This window comes from Perognathus longimembris, chromosome 20 (assembly GCF_023159225.1).
Source record: "Perognathus longimembris pacificus isolate PPM17 chromosome 20, ASM2315922v1, whole genome shotgun sequence".
NCBI lineage: Eukaryota > Metazoa > Chordata > Mammalia > Rodentia > Heteromyidae > Perognathus > Perognathus longimembris.
This window is the reverse complement of record NC_063180.1, coordinates 19,162,004-19,180,997: the sequence shown is the minus strand read 5'-3', so window position 1 is coordinate 19,180,997 and position 18,994 is coordinate 19,162,004. Positions and strand designations below refer to the sequence as shown.

At 50.1% G+C, this 18,994-nt stretch overlaps 1 protein-coding gene and 1 pseudogene across 2 annotated transcripts; both read right to left on the bottom strand.

Moving 5' to 3' along the window:
• Positions 1-2: 2 nt before the first annotated feature.
• On the bottom strand, positions 3-17,922 carry LOC125338947 (annotated as a pseudogene).
• LOC125339006 (cytochrome P450 2F2-like) lies at positions 1,801-17,537 on the bottom strand. Of its 2 annotated transcripts, XM_048330062.1 has the most exons (11): positions 17,520-17,537; positions 16,473-16,662; positions 16,238-16,400; positions 15,596-15,745; positions 14,773-14,933; positions 13,717-13,896; positions 13,200-13,341; positions 12,306-12,493; positions 11,604-11,797; positions 7,142-7,144; positions 1,801-1,811 (listed from the first exon to the last, which is right to left on the bottom strand). In XM_048330062.1, the coding sequence occupies exons 2-9, from the start codon at positions 16,641-16,643 to the stop codon at positions 11,624-11,626; spliced, it is 1,329 nt and encodes a 442-aa protein (XP_048186019.1). In that variant the 5' UTR covers positions 16,644-16,662; positions 17,520-17,537; the 3' UTR covers positions 1,801-1,811; positions 7,142-7,144; positions 11,604-11,623. The 2 variants fall into 2 exon arrangements, with proteins under 2 accessions (XP_048186019.1, XP_048186018.1); XM_048330061.1 differs by lacking the exons at positions 1,801-1,811; positions 7,142-7,144 and adding an exon at positions 9,979-10,457 and having other exon boundaries at positions 11,656-11,797.
• Positions 17,923-18,994: the final 1,072 nt, after the last annotated feature.

Here is an 18,994-nt window from a genome sequence, read left to right as displayed (position 1 = left end):
GGTCACATCAGGCGTGGCCAGGCTGGGTCCTCGGTTGGTCCCTTCTCTGATAATGGAGGGCAGATCACGGAACAGATGATGTTGGACACGGAGCGGCTCAGCAGGAACACGTGGTCGAAGGGGTCACCTGTGGCCTGGAGAAGTCAAGGGGGTGGGGGTTGGATCACATGTCCAGCTCTGGAAGACAACCTGTGCAGCCCCAGCCCCTGTACCCCATGCATCCCTGGAGGAGCCTCGTGTCACCTTCCATCCGTTTAACATGGATCTGGGGGAGGAAAAGCCTGGTAGGCAAGGTACCGGGCCCAGACTGCGTTTTCGTCTCCTCGCATCGCTAAAGACATGCTTTATAATTAGTATATTTGTATTTGTAATATATTTTCCCGGAGATAAGGGCATTGTAGAGAATAAAGTGCATGACTATGTGACTGACACAAAAATAACTACTTCCTCACCAGTGGGGAAATGGCAGCTGTTAAAAAGCCCAGGATTGCTGCAGGGGGAAAAATCTGCAAGAGAGCTGTATGAGCAACTTAGAAAGAAATCTATTAGTGATGAAGAGAAAGACCCAGAGTCCAATAAGCCTCCCATGCCCCTAGCTTTAAGAGCTAGAAAACCAATCTTAAATCCCCAAATTTGAACTTGATATTTGGGTCCTACAATCCCATCCACAAAAGAGAAACTGTTAATTCCCACCACAGGGGGACCTTTCTATGAGGCATATATGATAGGAAGTAGGATTTGGAAGGCCCCCTCAGGAGCAGCAGCAGTTAATGGGAAAAGGCTGTTGACTACACTTAACCTGGAAAGATTTTGGACAGGATATTATGACCATGAGGGAAAAAGGGAAGTTAGGATTAATGGCAAAACAGTGAGATGCACAAATCTTTCTATTTGGGAGAGAATAAGGTGGTTTGGAAAGCCATGGTGCACAAATGACTTAACATAAAAAGGAAAAATGGGTAAACAGTTACAATAGTGCTTAAAGAAGGAAGTGTGTGCAGGAGAAAATATCCACAAAAAAGGTGTACTTATGCCTATTTTGAACCTGACAGTAAAGTGAAAGGATAATGGATTTTAAAGCACAATTACAAAAAGAAGCCCTTTGAGATTTTACAATTATTAACCATGCTAAATATTTGGTTAATTTACTTGGCATTTGGTAGGATAAGTAAAAAGTAATGCAGAAACTGCAAGCTTTAAGGTAAAGAGATGTCTCACACCTCTGATCAATGCTTTAGTGTGGTTAGAAACCCAATTGTCTAGTCAGACAGGATATGTTAACATAACTATAGACAGCTGAGCAATATGCAAACAATTGGTTAGAGTTTACTGAAAAAAAAAAAGACCTTGGAGATACATGTAAAAGATACTTGCTTTAGAAAAATAAGTGCTTTTATGTAACCATTTTCCTGCTCAAAAATAGTATAAATAAAGAGCTATTTGGGCCAGAGACTAACTCATCACTTTTGACTCCGCGTCTCTCATTCCTGCGCCTACTCCACACTCCTTCTTGGTCTCCTGTTGGCTGCTGAAGCTGGTCTTCAGCACAACCCCAGCTAGGACTGCCACCCTGGAGAGGCAACCACTGACCCAGTACATATCTTGCAGTTCCCACATGGTCAGCCAGCATGTAAGCTGCATACCAGACCCGGAAAGTGTTTGGCAATGCACTGGGCATCGTAAAAACCACAGCAGTCTGCAAATCTCACTACAACAGAATGCGCTGTGCCTGCCACCATACAGCCCTTTGGAAATGATCAGACTTCACAGAACACAGCAATCTCACAGGTGCTGCCTGACAGCCACACACCCTTACCCACAGACAGGAACACAACACTTGTAACCTCCAACCGCCAAACAGACCACACACCACAAAAGCAGAGGAACCCATCTCAACAGAGCCATGGAGACCCATTTGTCCCAGCCTAGTTAGCAACTAAGGAGACTTAGTTGGAAGCCTGATTTGGGTTCTCCTTAGTACTGAGGTTCCTGAGCCCAATTGAATCCCTTTCCCTGACACTCAAGTCTTCTCTGCTGTCAAGTGGATTTCATGGCATTGCCCTCCCTCTTCACGAGGCTGTTAGAAGACATCAGTGATCGTGGTGGGAACTCCTGGGTAAGATCTGACCCATTAGGAGACTGTGGAATAATGACCTCTAGCCCCCAACCTCCCAAAAGCTCGATGTCCCCTTCCCCACAACCCGAGAATAGAATGTCTTGCTTTTCATAGTAAAAGGGACTTTGCAGATGTGATAAAGAATGCGGAGCACCAGGTGCTGGTGGCTCATCCTGAAATCTTGGTCATAAGCGGACCCCCCTCTAGGGGTGCCATCCTCACAATGAACCAAATGAGGACCCTCCACAAGTTCTGCATTCACAACAGGGCCTGCTAAGAAGGATGGATGTGGATTGAGGGTGCAGACTGCACTCACGGACCCCCTCCCCATCCTGACCTTCTGTGTTCTGCAGAGAATCAACAGGAAGCTGCCTTCCTCCAGGACCTGCTCCTCAATGCTTCTCTTTCCCATCCCAAAGTTGAGTAGACTCTGGACAGAGAACCTTCTCAGGGCTTCCACGGTTCTTCATTGGAGAAAGCGATGCCTGGGGAGAGGAGGAGTGGACAACTTTGCCCTTGAGACCCCTTTTCCTGGTGTTTCCTGGTGTTTGCTGGGTCTCTTTCTAGGAAGCCACCCCTGGTCCTCCAGCCTGGTGAGGTAGTTTGCTTTGAGTTTCCACTGGGTCTTGGGCTCTCCTTACCCCACTTCTGAACACCCTGATGCTTTCTTTCTTTAAGGACCTCATGATTTCTGGTTGCTGATGGCTCACACCTGTCATCCTGGCTACTCAGGAGGCTCAGATCTGAGGATCATGACTCAAAGCCAGCCTGGGCAACAAAGTCTGTGAGACTCTTACATCCAGTGAACCACAAAAATAAACGTTAGAAGTGGAGCTAGGGCTCAAGGGTTAGAACACCAGTCTTGAGACAACAAAGCTGAGGAACAGCACTCAAGCCTTGAGTTTAAGCCCTAGTATTGCCCCCTCCCCCAATGATTGATTGCCTCACTGTCTGGTGATGGGGGCAAGGTCTTATATTGGTTGCTACTCTGTCCTTGGTTTTGCCCGGTGTGAAAATTACTGGTGTTACTCATTGTTCAGTACACAAATAAGAGAGATAAGCAAGGAAAACAAACCTGGGGTCATTGGGAGCCCATCCCAGAACAAGCCTGGATGCTGGGCCTTTGCAGACCATCTTGCAAGTTCTCTTTTTCTTCCTAAATATGCTTACCCCTGGCCTTCTACTGGCTTAATATTTTCATCTTTCAGATTTCATTTGGAGGAGAAAGCTTATTTCTACTTCATGAAGCATTTGGTGCTTTATCCCTGGCTGTTTCCAGCACTTATTTATTTGGCCTGTCCTGGGGTTTAAATTCATGGCTCAGGCATTCTCCCCAAGCTAGCGCTCTATCATTTGAACCACAGTGCCATTGTGGCCTTTTTTGAGTAGTTTATTGGAGATGAAACTTTTATAGACTTTCCTGCCTGGGATGGCTTTGAACCGCGATCCTCAGATCTCAGCCTCTTGAGTAGCTAGGATGACAGGTGTGAGTCACCGTGCACTTCTTTTGGACACCGCTAACTCCCAGGCTGATCTGTGTCTCTGACCTTGCTGGGCAGTCTCATGATGACTTGCGTTTTCCACTGGACTGTGAACGACTAGGTAATTACTGGGCTATCACAGTCTCATGCTGATTGGCATTTCCCACTGGACCATGAACCACAGGATAACATCTTGGGTTTGTTTTTAACTTTTTATGTACTGGGGCTGGCACTCAGGACCTGGGTGCTGTCTTTGAGTTGCCACTCTACCACTTAAGTCACAGCTCTACTTCTGGTTTTTTGATGGTTCATTGGAGATAAGGGTCTTGCAGGTTTTCCTGCAAGGCTGGCTTTGAACTGTGATCTTCCAGATCTCAACCTCCTGAGTAGCTAGGATTACAAGCATGAGTCAATGGCGCCTGGCGAAGGCTTTTCAATGACAGGAGATGTTTGAATCACTTAATAGTTCATACCACATCGTTTCCTTTGAATAACAGATGTATGATATTAAAAGTTTCAGAAGCACAAGCCTTGATTTGATTTTTTGGTGATTTGGTGGTTTTTTTTTTAAAAATTTTTTTTTTTTTTTTGCTAGTCCTGGGCTTGAACTCAGGGCCTGAGTGCTGTCCCTGGCTTCTGGCTTCCTTTTTTGCTCAAGGCTAGCACTCCTCCACTTGAGCTACAGTGCCACTTCCAGCTTTTTCTATATATGTGATGCTGAGGAATTGAACCCAGGGCTTCATGTATATGAGGCTTGCACTTTACCACTAAGCCATATTCTCAGCCCTGCCCTGGTGATTTCTAAGCCTATGGGGGAGTGGGCAGAGGAAGGGTTACCAGGTGATTGCAACGAAGATGAGCTTGGGTTGAGATGGCCATGAAAGTGGTGAGGTCAAGAAGAGAGAAGACAAGGAGAGTGATGATAACTTGGTCTTGAGGCTGGTGGTGGGGATGGAGTTGGACAGAACAAGGACTTGGAGTTTGGACTTGAGTTTGAACTTGAGTTGGTTTGGCCATGGTAGTGGGATTAAGGTTGAAAATGGAGACTGGGGTTTGGCAATTTAGGTCAGTGGTTGGGATCAAAGATGTGGCTGGCCTGGGATGGAGAAATGACTAGAGAATTCAATCTGACTAATGAGATTAAGGTGGGGCTGATAACAGAATTTAAAAAGTGGGGGTGGGGGGCTAGGAATGTAGCTTAGTGGTAGAGTGCTTGCCTAGCATGCAGGAATCCCTGGGTTTGATTCCTCGGTACCACATACACAGAAAAAGCCAGAAGTGATGCCATGGCTCAAGTGATAGAACACTAGCCTTGAGCAAAAGAAGAGCAGGGACAGTGCCTAGACCATGAGTACAAGAAAAAAAAAAACAAAAAAAAACAACCCAAACACAAATAAATAAATAAAAGAAGAAGAAATGGATCCTGGGTACTGTTGCTTATGCCTATCATCTTAGCTATTCAGGGGGCTCAGCTCTGAGGATCATGGATCAAAGCCAGCTTGGGCTGGAAAGTCTGTGAGATTCTATTGTCCAATGAATCCACAAAGAGCCAAAAGTAGAGCTTGGCTCAAGTGGTAGAGTACCAGCCTGAAGCACAGACGCAGGAGTTGGATGGCAATGGGGATGGGGATGGAGGTGCCATTCAAGGTCCTGGGGTGACTGGGGGTCTGGAAAGCTTGGGGAATGGAGGAGAGGGAGGAAGCTTACCATTGCCCTTAGTGAAGTTGAAAAACACTGGGTAATCTCCACGGCCACTGAACTCCTCCCCCTGGTCCACCAGCGCCTCCTTCACCGTGTGGTACCCGCTGAGCACCGCCACACGCCTGGGGCCCAGGTACACGGTGTACATGGGGTCGTACTCTTTGATCAGCTGAGGATGGAAGGAGGAGGTCACAGGGGCTCTTTCCCCCCCTTCCCTATCCCCCAAGGGCTCGCCCTGCACCTTGGTGAGCGAGGTCAGCAAATCTCGGGAGGGTAGCTGCAGCAGGTTCCCCAGAACTGGGAGAGGCCTGGGGCCTGGGTGCAGCCTGCCCTTGCTCCGAAAGCTGAGGGACAGGAGCAGGTAGACCCTGGCCAGCAGCAGGAGCAGCACCATGATGCCCACACTATCCATGCCCAGGCAGCTGCTGGGTCTGCAAAGCACCGGGAGATGAGAGCAGGGCCCTCTCTGTCCTCTCTCCTTCTGGAGTCTTCCTTCCTCAGGTTCTGGCAATGGGGGTGGGAGGAGGGAGAAAGGAGGTAGAGAGAAGCAGAGACAGGGTTCTCCCTGTCTACCAGAGGAGAGGAGAGAAGAGGAGCAGAGGAGCAGAGCAAAGGGGAGGAGGAATGTGGGCATACAATAGAGGATGAGATGTTACAAATACAGAGAGACAGGGATGAGGATGAGAGACCCAGACAGAGCTACCTGGAGACATATCTCTATTTTTAGATCTATCTATCTACCTACTTACCTATCTATCTATCCGTTTATCTATCTATCTATCTGTTTATCTATCTACTTATTATCTATCATCTATCATATCTATCTATTATCTATCTATCCCTCTACCAACTCTAGGCACAGAGATGAGACAAATCAATACACAAAGATTGAGCCAGATGGAGAGAGAGAGAAAAAAAATCTCAGAAAGAGAGGCTGGCATAGACTAAAGAAAGAGCCAGAATCAGAGCTAGAGAAAGACAAAAGAGATGGAGATGAGGAGACAGAAAAGTGCAATTACTTAAAAAAACAACAAACAGGGCTGGGAATATGGCCTAATGGCAAGAGCGCTTGCCTCCTACACATGAAGCTCTGGGTTCAATTCCCCAGCACCACATATATGGAAAACGGCCAGAAGGGGAGCTGTGGCTCAGGTGGCAGAGTGCTAGCCTTGAGTGTGTAGAGGCCAGGGATGGTGCTCAGGCCCTGAGTCCAAGGCCCAGGACTGCCCCCCCCAAAAAACAAACAAACAAACAAAAAAACAACAAACAACCCCGGATGGATCTAGGCTTTCTCTCAACAATAACAAAAAGAACCCCCCCAAACAACAACATAAAGCAGAGATACGGTGTGTGTGTGTGTGTGAGAGAGAGAGAGAGAGAGAGAGGAAAAAAGGAAAGGAAAGGAAGGAAGGAAGGAAGGAAGGAAGAAAGAAAGAAAGAAAGAAAGAAAGAAAGAAAGTATAAAAAAAAGAGCCACAAAGAACACACACTGAGGGCTGGGAATATAGAGTAGTGGTAAAATGCTCGCCTCCGTATACATGAAGCCCTGAGTTTGATTCTTCAGCACCACATATATAGAAAAAGCCAGAAGTGGCGCTGTGGCTCAAGTGGTAGAGTGCTAGCCTTGAGCAAAAAGAAGCCAGGGACAGTGCTCAGGCCCTGAGTTGAAGCCCCAGGACTGGCAAAAAACAAAACAAGAAGAACACACACTGAGAGACACCTTGATTCCTCAAAACCTCACAGGTAGGCTTGGGGACACAGGTAGGCTTGGGGAGAGGGAGATATGGAACCCACAGCCTCAGCTTTGGGGAGTCACCCCTCCTCCTCCCTACCCCTCCCTTACCTGCTGTGCACAACTGAGGTAACTGTGGGAGATCTGAGGGGTGGTGACTTGTTGGTAGCTTTTATCTGCACCCCTCCTTTGCCCTACCCCATCCCGGCCCCTCCCCACCATGCCCTGGGCCAGCAGTCATAGGGGTGGAGGCCTCAGCCTGGAACCCTCCTTCACCTGGGGCCCCCTAGCCAGCAGGCTGAGCTGGGCTCTCCCAGCTGTGGTCAGTGATAGATATTTGTCCCAATCAGGGCAGAGGCTTCTGCTCTAGGCTGGGTTCTGGGAGAGAGGTGTGGTTGTGGGGTTGTGGGGTGTGACTGCAGAAGGGGGCCAGCCTGACAGGAGCAGATCCCAGGTTGCACTGAATTCCTTTGGCTTTTTTTTTTTTGTCATGGCCTTGAACTCAGGGCTTGGGTGCTGTCCCTGAGTTCTTTTTCCTCAAGGCTAGCAAGCTCCCATTTTGAGCCAGGGCACTATTTCCATTTTTCTGGTGATACATTAGAGATAAGAGCCTCACACAGACTTTCCTGCCCAGGTTGGCTTGGAACCACAGTTCTCAGATGTCAGCTTCCTGAGTAGCTAGGATGACAGGCGTGAGCCACCTGCACCTGGCTCCTTTGGCATTTTGGACGCTTTGGTTTTTCTTTCTCTGAGTTAAAGGCCAATTCAACATCTCACTGGTCAGGGACTTTGGGAAGCCATTTCCTTCCCTGGGATTTTCTTGTGTTTAAGGGGCTGAATTTCCATAGCTCTCTTCTCCTTCTCCTTCATCTTCTCTTCTTCTTCTACATACATGAATACATTTATACATACATTCATACATGTATATTTACACAAACACACACGCACATGATGGGGATTGAACTCAGGGTTTAGGCTGTGCTCCTTAGCTTTATTTTTGTTTAAGGATGGTGCTCTACCCCTTGAACCATGACTCCATAACTAGTCTTTGTTTCTTCATCTCTTAGGGCATAGGGTGTGAATTTCAGGTTCTCCCTCTCTTCTTCTTTGTCTTGCATCCTTGGCTTGTTTCTGTCTCTATCTTTTTTTCCCATCCAACTCTTGATAAATCTGTGCTTATGCTCTCTCTCTTTCCTCCCTGTCTTTCTCTCCCCTCTACCTTCCCTCCCTCCTTTTGCCCTCCTCTTCTCCTCCCTTCCATTCCCTTCCCTTGCCTCCCTTGCTCTTCCCTGTTTTTCTCCCTCCCTTCCTTCTTTTCTTTATCCTCTCTCCCTTTTCTTCCTCCCTCCCTCTCTTCCTTCCTCCCTCCCTCTCCCCCTTCCTTCCTTCCTTCTTTCCTTTTCTTCCATTTTTCTCCTCCCTCCATCTCTCCTTCTCTCTCTCTCAGACAGTCTGCAAAGATTTATGACACTTTCTGCCTTGATCTTTCCTTCCTTCCTTCCTTCCTTCCTTCCTTCCTTCCTTCCTTCCTTCCTTCCTTCCTTTCCTCTTCCCCCCATTCTTGAACAGCCTGCATTCTGGACTCTTTCTGCCCTGCGTTGAACACTGTGTACATCAAGGTTCTCCATTTGTTCCAGTGTTCAGACCACGCTATGACCTTGTTTGTTATGAAATGTGACACATGACCCTAATGGTTCCTGTCTCCTCTCCTGTCCCCTTGTTCTGCCCAGGCAGTGAAAGCAGCCAGTACTGGAACCTAAACCCCCATTGAAAATCTGGAAGTATTGGGACTTGTTTACTCTCCTGTATTATGACACACCCAGGGCACGAGAGATTGGGTTACTTTGCCACTGATGCCCCTGGTGTGCCTGCAGAACTGGAAAGCTCTGGAAAGAGCCAAGCTCATGGGGCTCAGGCCTGAGGCTGTCAGTCAGAGCCTCTGACACAGTTTTCTTTCCTGCAAGGTGACAGTAATGAATGTCACAGTAGCACTGGAAGTGATGCACTGAAGTACTATAGAAAAACCAAGGCAAGCTCTGTGTTCAAATCCTCTCTCTGAGTCAGTGAACCAGGAAGCTTCCATCCACTCCACAGGAATCTCTTCCTCTCTACTGCCACAGGGTGGAAACTACACACCAACTTCATTGTGTGGATTGCAGAATTACCTCAGAAATTGAATCACATCCTCATCCAAATCTCCTTTTGATTTTTTAATATTTCATACTTAAATGTCAGTACCAGAACTTGAGTTCAGGACCTTGTACTTTGGCTTGGGTGTATTTTTTTATGTTTCTTTTGCTCAGGGCTGGAACTCTGCCAATTGAGCCATACCTCTACTTCTAGCTTTTTACTGGAGATAAAGAGCCTTTCAGATTTGTCTGCCTGGACTGGCTTCAAACCATGATCCTCAGATCTCAGTCCCCTGAGTAGCTAGGAGTATAGGATCCTGGCTAGATGTTTCTTGAACTCTATACTGCAAGTAACATTATTAGACATCTCTCTCTCTCTCTCTCTCTCTCTCTCTCTCTCTCTCTCTCTCTCTTTCTCTTTTCCCCCTCTTTTTGCATGTTACAATATCTTTTGCTAGCCAGGTGTTGGTGGCTCAGGCATGTGGTACCTCTGTTGCTACTACGTGTGTGTGTGTGTGTGTGTGTGTGTGTGTGTGTGTGTATGTATACCAATCTCGGGTCAGGGCCTGGGTGTTGTCCCTGACCTTTTTCACTCAAGGCTGGTGCTCTACCACTTGAGCCACACCTTACTTCTGGCTTTTTGGTGGTTCACTGGAGATAAAGAGTCTCACAGACTTTCCGAATCAGCCTAGCTTCAGACCCCAATCATTAGATCTAAGCCTCTTGTGTAGGTAGGATTGCAGACATGAGCTACCAGTGCCCAGTTCTTTATTTTCTTAGTGATAGCCATTCTGACCATTGATAGGCAATACCAGTGTCTTTTAACTCAGCCAGGACAGGTTAGAATCTATTAGATAATGTGATTGGAAATGATACAGAAATTTCAGGAAAAGGCAAGTCACAGAATGCATTGTGCAGGTCCAGGGCACAGGAGATGCATTTCCATGCCCTAGAGTTTCTCTCTGAACATTTCAAGTGGATAAAGGTACAGACGGACTAGGATGACAGGGGAACAGAATGTGACAACCAGCCAGGAACCAGGTGGAGAAGTACAGAACATTCTCTAGACAGACACCCGCCACCCAGCTCACAGGCCAGGCTTCTAGTAGTGGGGTGTCAGCGGGGGAGCACCCGCAACTTGAAAGGCCTGGGTACATTGCCCAGTCCAGAGCTGAGCGGGGTCAGGTCAATGTCCTCGGGTGCCCCCAGCGGCTGCAAGGTGAAGCGCTGCAGGATGGCGGTGAAGTAGAGGAAGAGTTCCATTCTGGCCAGAGGCTCCCCCAGGCACAGCCTGCGCCCTGCGGGGTGGGGAGGGGAGGGCCAAAGGAGTTAAGGAGAGTTAAGGGGATGAGGAACTGCACCTTGCCCCCTAAACTCTCAGAGAAAACCCTGAGGAGAAAATGGAGTAAATGAAAATTCAAAGCACAGTTGTCCCAGGTTTAAATCTTGACAGTGTCCGAGGTAATTTTTCTGCTCTTAGGCAAGACATAATTTCTGGGCATTTGTGTGTGCATGTGGGTATGAGTGTGCACACCTGTGTGCACGCGTGTGTGTGTGTGTGTGCTGGGACTAGGGCTTGAACTAGCTACTGGGAGCAGTCACTTGGCTTTTTCTCCCAAGGCTGGCTCTCTACTACTTGAGCCACAGCTCTTCTAGCATTTTTGCTGGTTAATTACAGTTAAGAGTCTGGTGGACTTTCCTATCCTGGCTTCAAATTGTGTTCCTCTAGATCTAAGCCCCCCAAGTGGGTAAGATTACAAGTGTGAACCACTAGGGCCTGACTTATTATCTGAATTTTTATGGGTGTGGGAGTTGAGGATCAGGGAAAGGAAGCAACAAATCCAAGACCACAAAGGCAGGACAGAGTTGGGGTGCACACCCTCTGGGCGACCAGCTAAGAGCCCAGCTCCTAGCTACTTCCTTTGTAATCCCTCTCAGGCAGTGTCTGGCATGAGAGAATATAGTTGTTTATTATTTTTCTCCTTGTTACAGAGTAAATGGGGCTTTTCCACCTAAAGGCAGGATTGAGCCGAAACAAAGCACCAAAGTTGGAAGCACTTCATCTATGCCTTTTAGTGGCAGAGATTTTGAGTTACTTTAGGGTTGGGAGAGCGAGTGACTATCTGTGCATTAAAGGATGAGCATGGGGTGAGATGGAGAAGTAAGGAAGTTCATGGAGTGAACTTAGAACGAGGGCTGAGCTAGTGCTGGTGACACCACCTGTAATCCTAGCTACTCATGAGGCTGAGACCTGAGGATTGTGTTTCAATGTCAGCCAGAGCAGGAAAGTCCATGAAATTGTTACCTCCAATTAACCAGCAAAAATCTGGAAGTGGAGCTGTGGCTCAAGTGGAAGAGTGTTAGCTTTGGGGGGGGGGGGGAGGAACAACCAAGTGAGAACACAAGGCCCTAAGTTTAAACTCCAGTTACACATACATTCACACAACAACAACCAAGAAAAACCCTAAGGCTTAAAAGACTGACTCATATGCTCACCAGCTGAGAAGGGCATGAAGGCTGGACTCTTCTTGAAGGACTGGTTGGCATCTAGAAAATGCTCAGGATTGAATTCATGGGGTGTCTTGAACTGGCTGGGGTCGTAGTGCACAGTGTTAAGGAGGGTGATGACGTCGGTGCCCTGTGTGGATGGGGAGGGGTTAGTGTTAGCAAGCTGACATTTCCACTTTACAGGCCTGGAGTTCCTGGGGACTTGGAAAGGGGGTGAGGGTAGGACACTGGACTCCATCTGGGCTTCCCAGTGATGCTGGTGTGTGTAGTGGTGTCTGAGGAAGGAATGGGGTCCCCTCCCTTTGCTTTGTGCAACCAGATGTTCCATTCCTGGGAAGGGGAGAAGTCTCAGGATAGGACTCTGGGACCCAGGGATCCTAGGATTCAGTCCTAACCCCTTAGGATTAGAAAGATGTATCCTAGGAAGGAGGTCTTGTGACAGGAAAGGGGAATGGGACTAAGGGCAGGACCCCCAGCATTCTGGTGTGAGATGGGGTCCTGGGGAAGGGCTGAAGTTGTAGACTTAAGGATGTTAGAGGTGCTTTGCTCAGGCTGGGAATGCTTCTTTGGTGTCCAGGCCTAGAGTACCCCTGGCCAGTTTTAAAAGTGAGAAGTCGTGGGCCAGAGGCCTAGCCCACCCTGGGTATCAGGAAGCCCTGGAATTCTGTGTCCTTGATGACGCGATGCGGCAAGTTCATGGGGATGACGTCGGCGAAGCGCTGCACCTCGTGGATCACAGCGTCAGTGTAGGGCATGGCCGCGCGGTCCTCCAGCGTGGGCTGCCGCGAGCGCCCCACCACCTTGTCGATCTCTTCCTGCACGCGGGCTGGAGGTAGAAGAGGGGAGGCGGGCGGGGCACGAGGTGTGTGCAAGGTGCACAGAGGGGCCCCTGCTTGGGTGTGTGTGTGCAAGGATGAGCTAGTGCGAGCAAAAAGCAGGTTGGAGCCCGGGTGCTGGAGGGTTGGTCTGTGAGGGCGGGACTTCTGGCTGCTGCTGGGGTTCGGGGCGGGGCTTCCAGCACTGGGCGGGTTGGTGGATGGCTACGGCGGATGGAGGGTGTGTGTGCGCGTGCGCGCATAGTGTGCGGTACGAAAGAAAATTGGGGTTCCTTCCAGGGGCTGGGCGTAGGGAGGTAGGGGCCGCACCAGGGCTTTGTAGGTGTGGCAAGGCAATGAGGGAGGAGTTGAGTCTTGGACGGGCTCAGAAGTGTGAGTAGGGGGTTGAGCAGGAGAGAAAGTTAGGGGCGTGGCCACGGGCGTGACTTGAGAGATATGGTCAGAGGGCATGGCTAGAGGCGAGGGTTGAGGGATGACTAGGAGCATTAGGGGCGTGGCTTGCATGAGGCTTGGGGGCGTGTCTTTGGGCAGGGCTGTTCGAAGACCTGGGATAGGGGCTCAAAGGTGGGACCCATGCACCCAGGGCAGGATCTGGATCCTGAGTAGGAGGTGTGGACTCTGCAGGTTTGGCTGGGCCGTCTCAGCCATTAGTGCTTTGTGGGTAGGACTCAGGGCCAGCTGGCAGGGGGGCAGTACCTTGAATTTTGGGGTATTTCATTAGAATGAGGAAGGCATGGCGCAGCGTGGTGCCCACCGTCTCGGTGCCACCGAAAAGCAGGTTATGCGTGGTCATCAGCAGGGTGTCCATGTGGAAGTGGGTGAGCGGGTCCTTCTTCTCCTGCATAGGTCGACACACGTGGTGGCACCCCGGCCAGAGCCAGGGGATTCCATTCCCAAACCTGCGCCGCTGCTGCCGGGTGCCAGGTTGGCCCATTCCCCGGTTCCCGTCCCAGGAAGATAGTGGGGGGCGGCTTGGGAAGGTGCAAGGGCCAGGGAGGGGAAATCCCAGCCTCAGGTCCAGGATGAACTGAGCCACTGACAAGGTCTTTGGGAGCTGTTAATTGGCGCTGTCTCAGCATAGCCAGGTATGCCAGCTCCTCCAGGAGAAAAGTGTTCAGCCCCTGCCCAGTCTGGGGTTCCTGGAGGTTTGAGGCCAGGGAAGCAAGAGAGTTTCAAGCTAGACTCCAGGTGGGGTTTCCAGCCCCAGGGTTACCTGGGCCATCTTGGTGAGGAAACAATCGATGAAGTCCCGGGGATTGTCGGGGTCTAGGGAAGCCTGGTGTTCACGGATGCTGCGAGCGATCAGCTCTTTCATACCCCTGAAGTTCTGGAACATTCGTCGGTGCGACCCCACAGGCAGCCAGTCCAGCAGACCCGGGAAGATGTTGTATAGCTGGGTTCCGGGAAGAGGAGGAAGGGCTTGGAGGGGCAGGCGGGGTATATTTCTTTTCTTTCTTGTGCTTGCTTGTCCTGGGGCTTGAACTTAGGTTCTGGTCCCTGGCCCTGGGCTTTTTTGGTCAAGGCTGGCTTTCTGCCACTTGAACCAAACTTCTAATTTTTCTATTTGCGTGGTTAATGGGAAATAAGAACTCATTATTATTATTATTATTTTTTTGTCTGGGCTGGCTTCAAACTGGATGTCTCAGATCTCAACCTGTTGAGTAGCTAGAATTACAAGTGCGAGTGAGCCAGCAGTGCTAGGCTAGGATTTGGAGGAGACGGAGTAAGGGCAGGGGCAGGAGACCTCAAGCGCTTTAATCATCCAGGACACCTATAAGGTCTGGAGGGGCCAGAGCTTTAGAGGCGGTGTGCATGGCAGGGCGGGAATGTCTCCAGACTGGGCCAAGTAAGGTTTCTTCTGCGGAGGGGCACGGCCAGAAAAGAACAGGGGGATTCAGACTGGCCAGAGTGGGCGTGGCCATGTCTGAATGGGCGTGGACAGCATGTGTCAGTGGAAAGCCTTTCTCCAGAGGGGTGTGGCCAGAAGGGGCGTGGCCATGTAAGTGTAGGCGCGACTAGACTGGGTCAGTGGAGGTCCCTTCTCTGGAGGCATGGCTAAAATCGGGGTGTGGCCATACACTAATAGTCATGGCTAGAATGGGTCAGTGGAAATCCCCTCTTCTGAGGGGCCTGGCCAGGTAGAGCGTGGTTACCGGGTCCTTGGCAGTCCCTTCTCTGCTGGCTATTTCTAATTTGTGTTTAAATTGCAGGAACACCTCCCTTTCCACCGAACCCCCAGCCCAGCTCTCTCCCATCTCACTCTGCTGACCTCGCCCCAGGGGCTGCTCATGATCTGAAAGTTGTCGTTGATGAAGCGGATAATGGAGAGCAGACGCTCGTCGCTGTAGTCGAAGCGGTGCCCAAAGATCACAGAACAGATGATGTTGGACACGGAGCGGCTCAGCACGAACACTGGGTCGAAGGGCTCACCTGTGTCATGGAGAAGTCAAGGGTGGAGGGAGGATTGGATCAGATGTCCAGCTCTGGAAGACACTCCGCACAGCCCACGCCCCTCCACCCCATGCAACCCCAGCTAGGACTGCCACACTGGAGATGCAACCACTAACCCAGTTCTTATCTTACAGTTCCCACGTGGCCACCCAGCATGCAAGCTGCACACCATTCCGGGAAAGTGTTTGGCAATGCACTGGGCATCGTAAAAACCACAGCATTCTGCTTATCTCAACAAGACTACACCAACTGTGAGGCTCTTACCTCCAATTAATCACAGAAAAAGCCAAAAGTGGCTCTGTGGCTCAAAGTGGTAGAACAAAAGAGCTCAGGGACGGCACCCAGGCTCTGAGTTCAAGCCCCATGACCAGCAAAAAAAGAAAAAGAAGAATGGAAAGAACAACAAAAAAGAAAACAACAACACTTTTTTTAAAAAGAAAAAAGAAAAAGAAAATAACGGGGAGAGCCAGGTGCATGCCTGAAATCATGGTCATAAGTGGGCCCACCTCTAGGGGCGCCATCCTCACAATGAACCAAGTGAGGACCCTCCACAAGTTCTGCATTCACAACAGCGCCTACCAAGAAGGATGGATGTGTTTTGAGGGTGCAGACTGCACTCACGGATCCCTCCCCACCCCGACCTTCTGTGTTCTGCAGAGACTCCAACAGGAAGCTGCCTTCCTCCAGGATCCGCTCCTCAATGCTTCTCTTTCCCATCCCAAAGTTGCGTAGAATCTGAACAGAGAACCTTCTCAGGGCCTTCCACCGTTCTCCATTGGAGAAAGCGATGCCTGGGGAGAGGAGGAGTGGTTACCTCCATGGACAACATCGTCCTTGAGACCCCTTTTCCTGGTGTTTGCTGAGTCTCTTTCTAGGAAGCCATCCTGACCCTCCAGCCTGGTTGAGGTGGCTTTCTTTGAGTTTCCACTGGGCCTTGGGCTCTCCTTACCCCACTTCTGGACAACCTGACATTTTTCTTTAAGGACCACATGACTGCTGGGTGCTGATGGCTCACACCTGCCATCCTAGCTACACAGGAGGCCCAGATCTGAGGATCATGACTCAAAGCCAGCCTGAGTAGGAAAGTCTGTGCGACTCTTATGTTCAATGAACCACCAAAAAATGCAGGAGCGGAGCTGTGGCTCAAGTGGTAGAGCGCCAGCCTGAAGCACAGACACAGGAGTTGGATGGCAATGGGGATGGGGATGGAGGTGGCGTTCAAGGTCCTGGGGTGACTGGGGGTCTGGAAAGCTTGGGGAATGGAGGAGAGGGAGGAAGCTTACCATTGCCCTTAGTGAAGTTGAAAAACACTGGGTAATCTCCACGGCCACTGAACTCCTCCCCCTGGTCCACCAGCGCCTCCTTCACCGTGTGGTACCCGCTGAGCACCACAACGCGCCTGGGACCCAGGTACACGGTGTACATGGAGCCATACTCCTTGCTCAGCTGAGGATGGAAGGAGAAGGTCACAAGGGCTCTTTCCCCCCCTTCCCTATCCCCCAAGGGCTCGCCCTGCACCTTGGTGAGCGAGGTCAGCAAATCTCGGGAGGGTAGCTGCAGCAGGTTCCCCAGAACCGGGAGAGGCCTGGGGCCCGGGGGCAGCCTGCCCTTGCTCCGAAAGCTGAGGGACAGGAGCAGGTAGACCCCGGCCAGCAGCAGGAGCAGCACCGCGGTGCTCACGCCGTCCATGCCCAGGTAGCTGCTGGGTTTGCAAAGCACAGGAGATGAGAACAGGGCCCTCTCTGTCCTCTCTCCTTCTGGAGTCTTCCTGTGTTGGGTTCTGGCAGTGGGAGCAGGTGAAGGGAGAAAGGAGGTAGAAAAAAGCAGTGTGGCAGAGAGGAAGGGAGAGGAATAGAGTAGAAGGGATGGAGTGGTGGGGAGAGGAGGGCAGGGTAGTAGAAACGCAGAGACAGAGATGAAAATGATAGAAACTGAGGCAAAGAGATACCAAGAGACAAATATCTATGTATTCTTTGATAGATGCCTGCTTATCTATCTCCTATGGATCTATCTTCTATCTATCTATCTATCTATCTATCTATCTATCTATCTATCTATCTATCTCCAAAGATACTGACTCCATACCAAGACTTAAAAAGAGATAAAGCTACACAGACACGGCGAATCAAAACACAGTGATTGAGCCAGATGGAGAGGGCAAAAAAAATGTCAGAAAGAGAGGCTGACATAGAATGGAGAAAGAGGCAGAATCAGACCGAGAACTAGAGAAAGACAGAAGAGATGAAGATGAGGAGATAGAGAGGTGCAATAATTTAAATCAACAAATACAACTAAGAAGGAAGCAGGCTTTGTCTCAATAACAACAAAACAGAAGGAAAAATAATACCTAGAGAGATACTGCCAGGTAGGAAGAGAAAAGTGGGAGGGGGAAGAAAGGAGAGAGATAAAGACTTAGAAGAAAAAGAGCCACAGAGACAGAATACAGACCCAGAGACACCTTGATTCCCCAAAACATCACCTGTAGGTTTGGGGAGAGGGAGATATGGAACCCACAGCCTCAGCTTTGAGGAGTCACCCCTCCTTCTCTGTACCCACCCTCCTTACCTGCTGTGCACAGCTGAGGTAACTTTGGGAGATCTGGGGGGTGGTGACGTCTCAGGTTGTTTTTATCTGCACCCCTCCTTTGCCCTACCCCGTCCCCGCCCCTCCCCACCATGCCCTGGGCCAGCAGTCATGGGGGTGGAGGCCCCAGCCTGGAACCCTCCTTCACCTGGGGCCTCCTAGCCAGCAGGCTGAGCTGGGCTCTCCTAGCCGTGGTCAGTGCTAGATGTTTGTCCCAATCAGGGCAGAGGCTTCTGCTCTAGGCTGGGTTCTGGGAGAGGGGTGTGGTTATGGGGTTGTGGGGTGTGACTGCAAAAGGGGGCCGGCCTGGACAGGAGCAGATCCCAGGCTGCACTGAATTCCTTTGGCCTTTGGGACACTTCGGTTTTCATTTCTCTGGGTTTAAGGCCAATTATGCAACTTACTGGTCAGAGACCTTTGGGAAGCCGTTTCCTGTCCGTTTCTCATGTCTCAGGGGCTGAGTTTCCATAGCTCTTCTCCTCCTTCTCCTTCTTCTTCATATCTGTATTCATATATCCATATTCATATACATATGTACACATTATATATTAATATATTCAAAATACACATATCGATACATATGTTCATATATATTCGTGTGTGTGTGTGCGTGTGTGTGTCCTTGGGATTCAGCTCAGGGTCTAGGCTGTGTTTCTTAGCTTTAGTTTTGGTCAAGGCTGGCGCTCTAGTACTTGAGCCACAGCTCTATGTCCTTCACAGCTCCTCTTTGGTTCTCTGTCTCTTAGGGCTTGCTTGTCTCTGAGATTCTATGGGTTCTCACTTGGTTTCTGTGGCGAGTGAGGAAGGACTCAGCTTGGGTTCTAGTTGCTTCACAGTTCTTCCTCTGTGTCTCAGAGTCTTTTGCTTGCTTTCTCCTTCTCATTGTCTCTCTCCCATCCTATCTCCTGATAAACCTTTGTTTAACTGCTCTCTCTTTCCTCCTCCTCCTCCTCTCTCCCTCCTTCCCTTTCTCCCTCTGTGTGGGTCTGTTTCTGTCTCCTTGTTACACTTCCATGAGTGACTGCAGAGCAGTGAGATTGAAGAAAAGCAAAGGAGAGAGTCAGGGTCGTTGGAAAGGAGAAAAGACCCCAGCCTCCTGTGAGCTGCCCCTGCCCCCCACGTCCATATTAAGTTCTCTTCCTATCCCTGTTCCTGGGTTCTAGTGTTGGAAGCAGTTCGTTTTGATCCATTACCCAGCTGGCATCCTAATCAGAGGGCAGAGTGTCAAAAGCAGAGTTTGGCAGAGGTTTCTTGAGGTCAAGAGTCTGGGGGTGCGGATGGAAGTGGGGGCACCCCACCCCCAGGCTGCAGCACTGGATTTGTGCACTGTTCCTCTGGGGGCCCTGGGGGAAGGTGACACCCCAGGTGTCAGGCACCTGAGAGCTGGGGGCGGGCCCCACGGTGTGGATTCTGTCCTGCAAGTCTGGTTTGGGCAGGGCTGGGAGAGGGGGATTATG

Bases quoted from the DNA above. Each gene is read 5' to 3' on its own strand.
- LOC125339006 (XM_048330061.1), bottom strand. From the start codon at position 16,643: ATGGACGGCGTGAGCACCGCGGTGCTGCTCCTGCTGCTGGCCGGGGTC. The intron at 16,401-16,472 runs GTGCAGGGCGAG...TTCCATCCTCAG, and splicing joins TGCTGACCTCGCTCACCAAG to CTGAGCAAGGAGTATGGCTC. The intron at 13,342-13,716 runs GTAACCCTGGGG...CGACCTATGCAG, and splicing joins TCCTCACCAAGATGGCCCAG to GAGAAGAAGGACCCGCTCAC.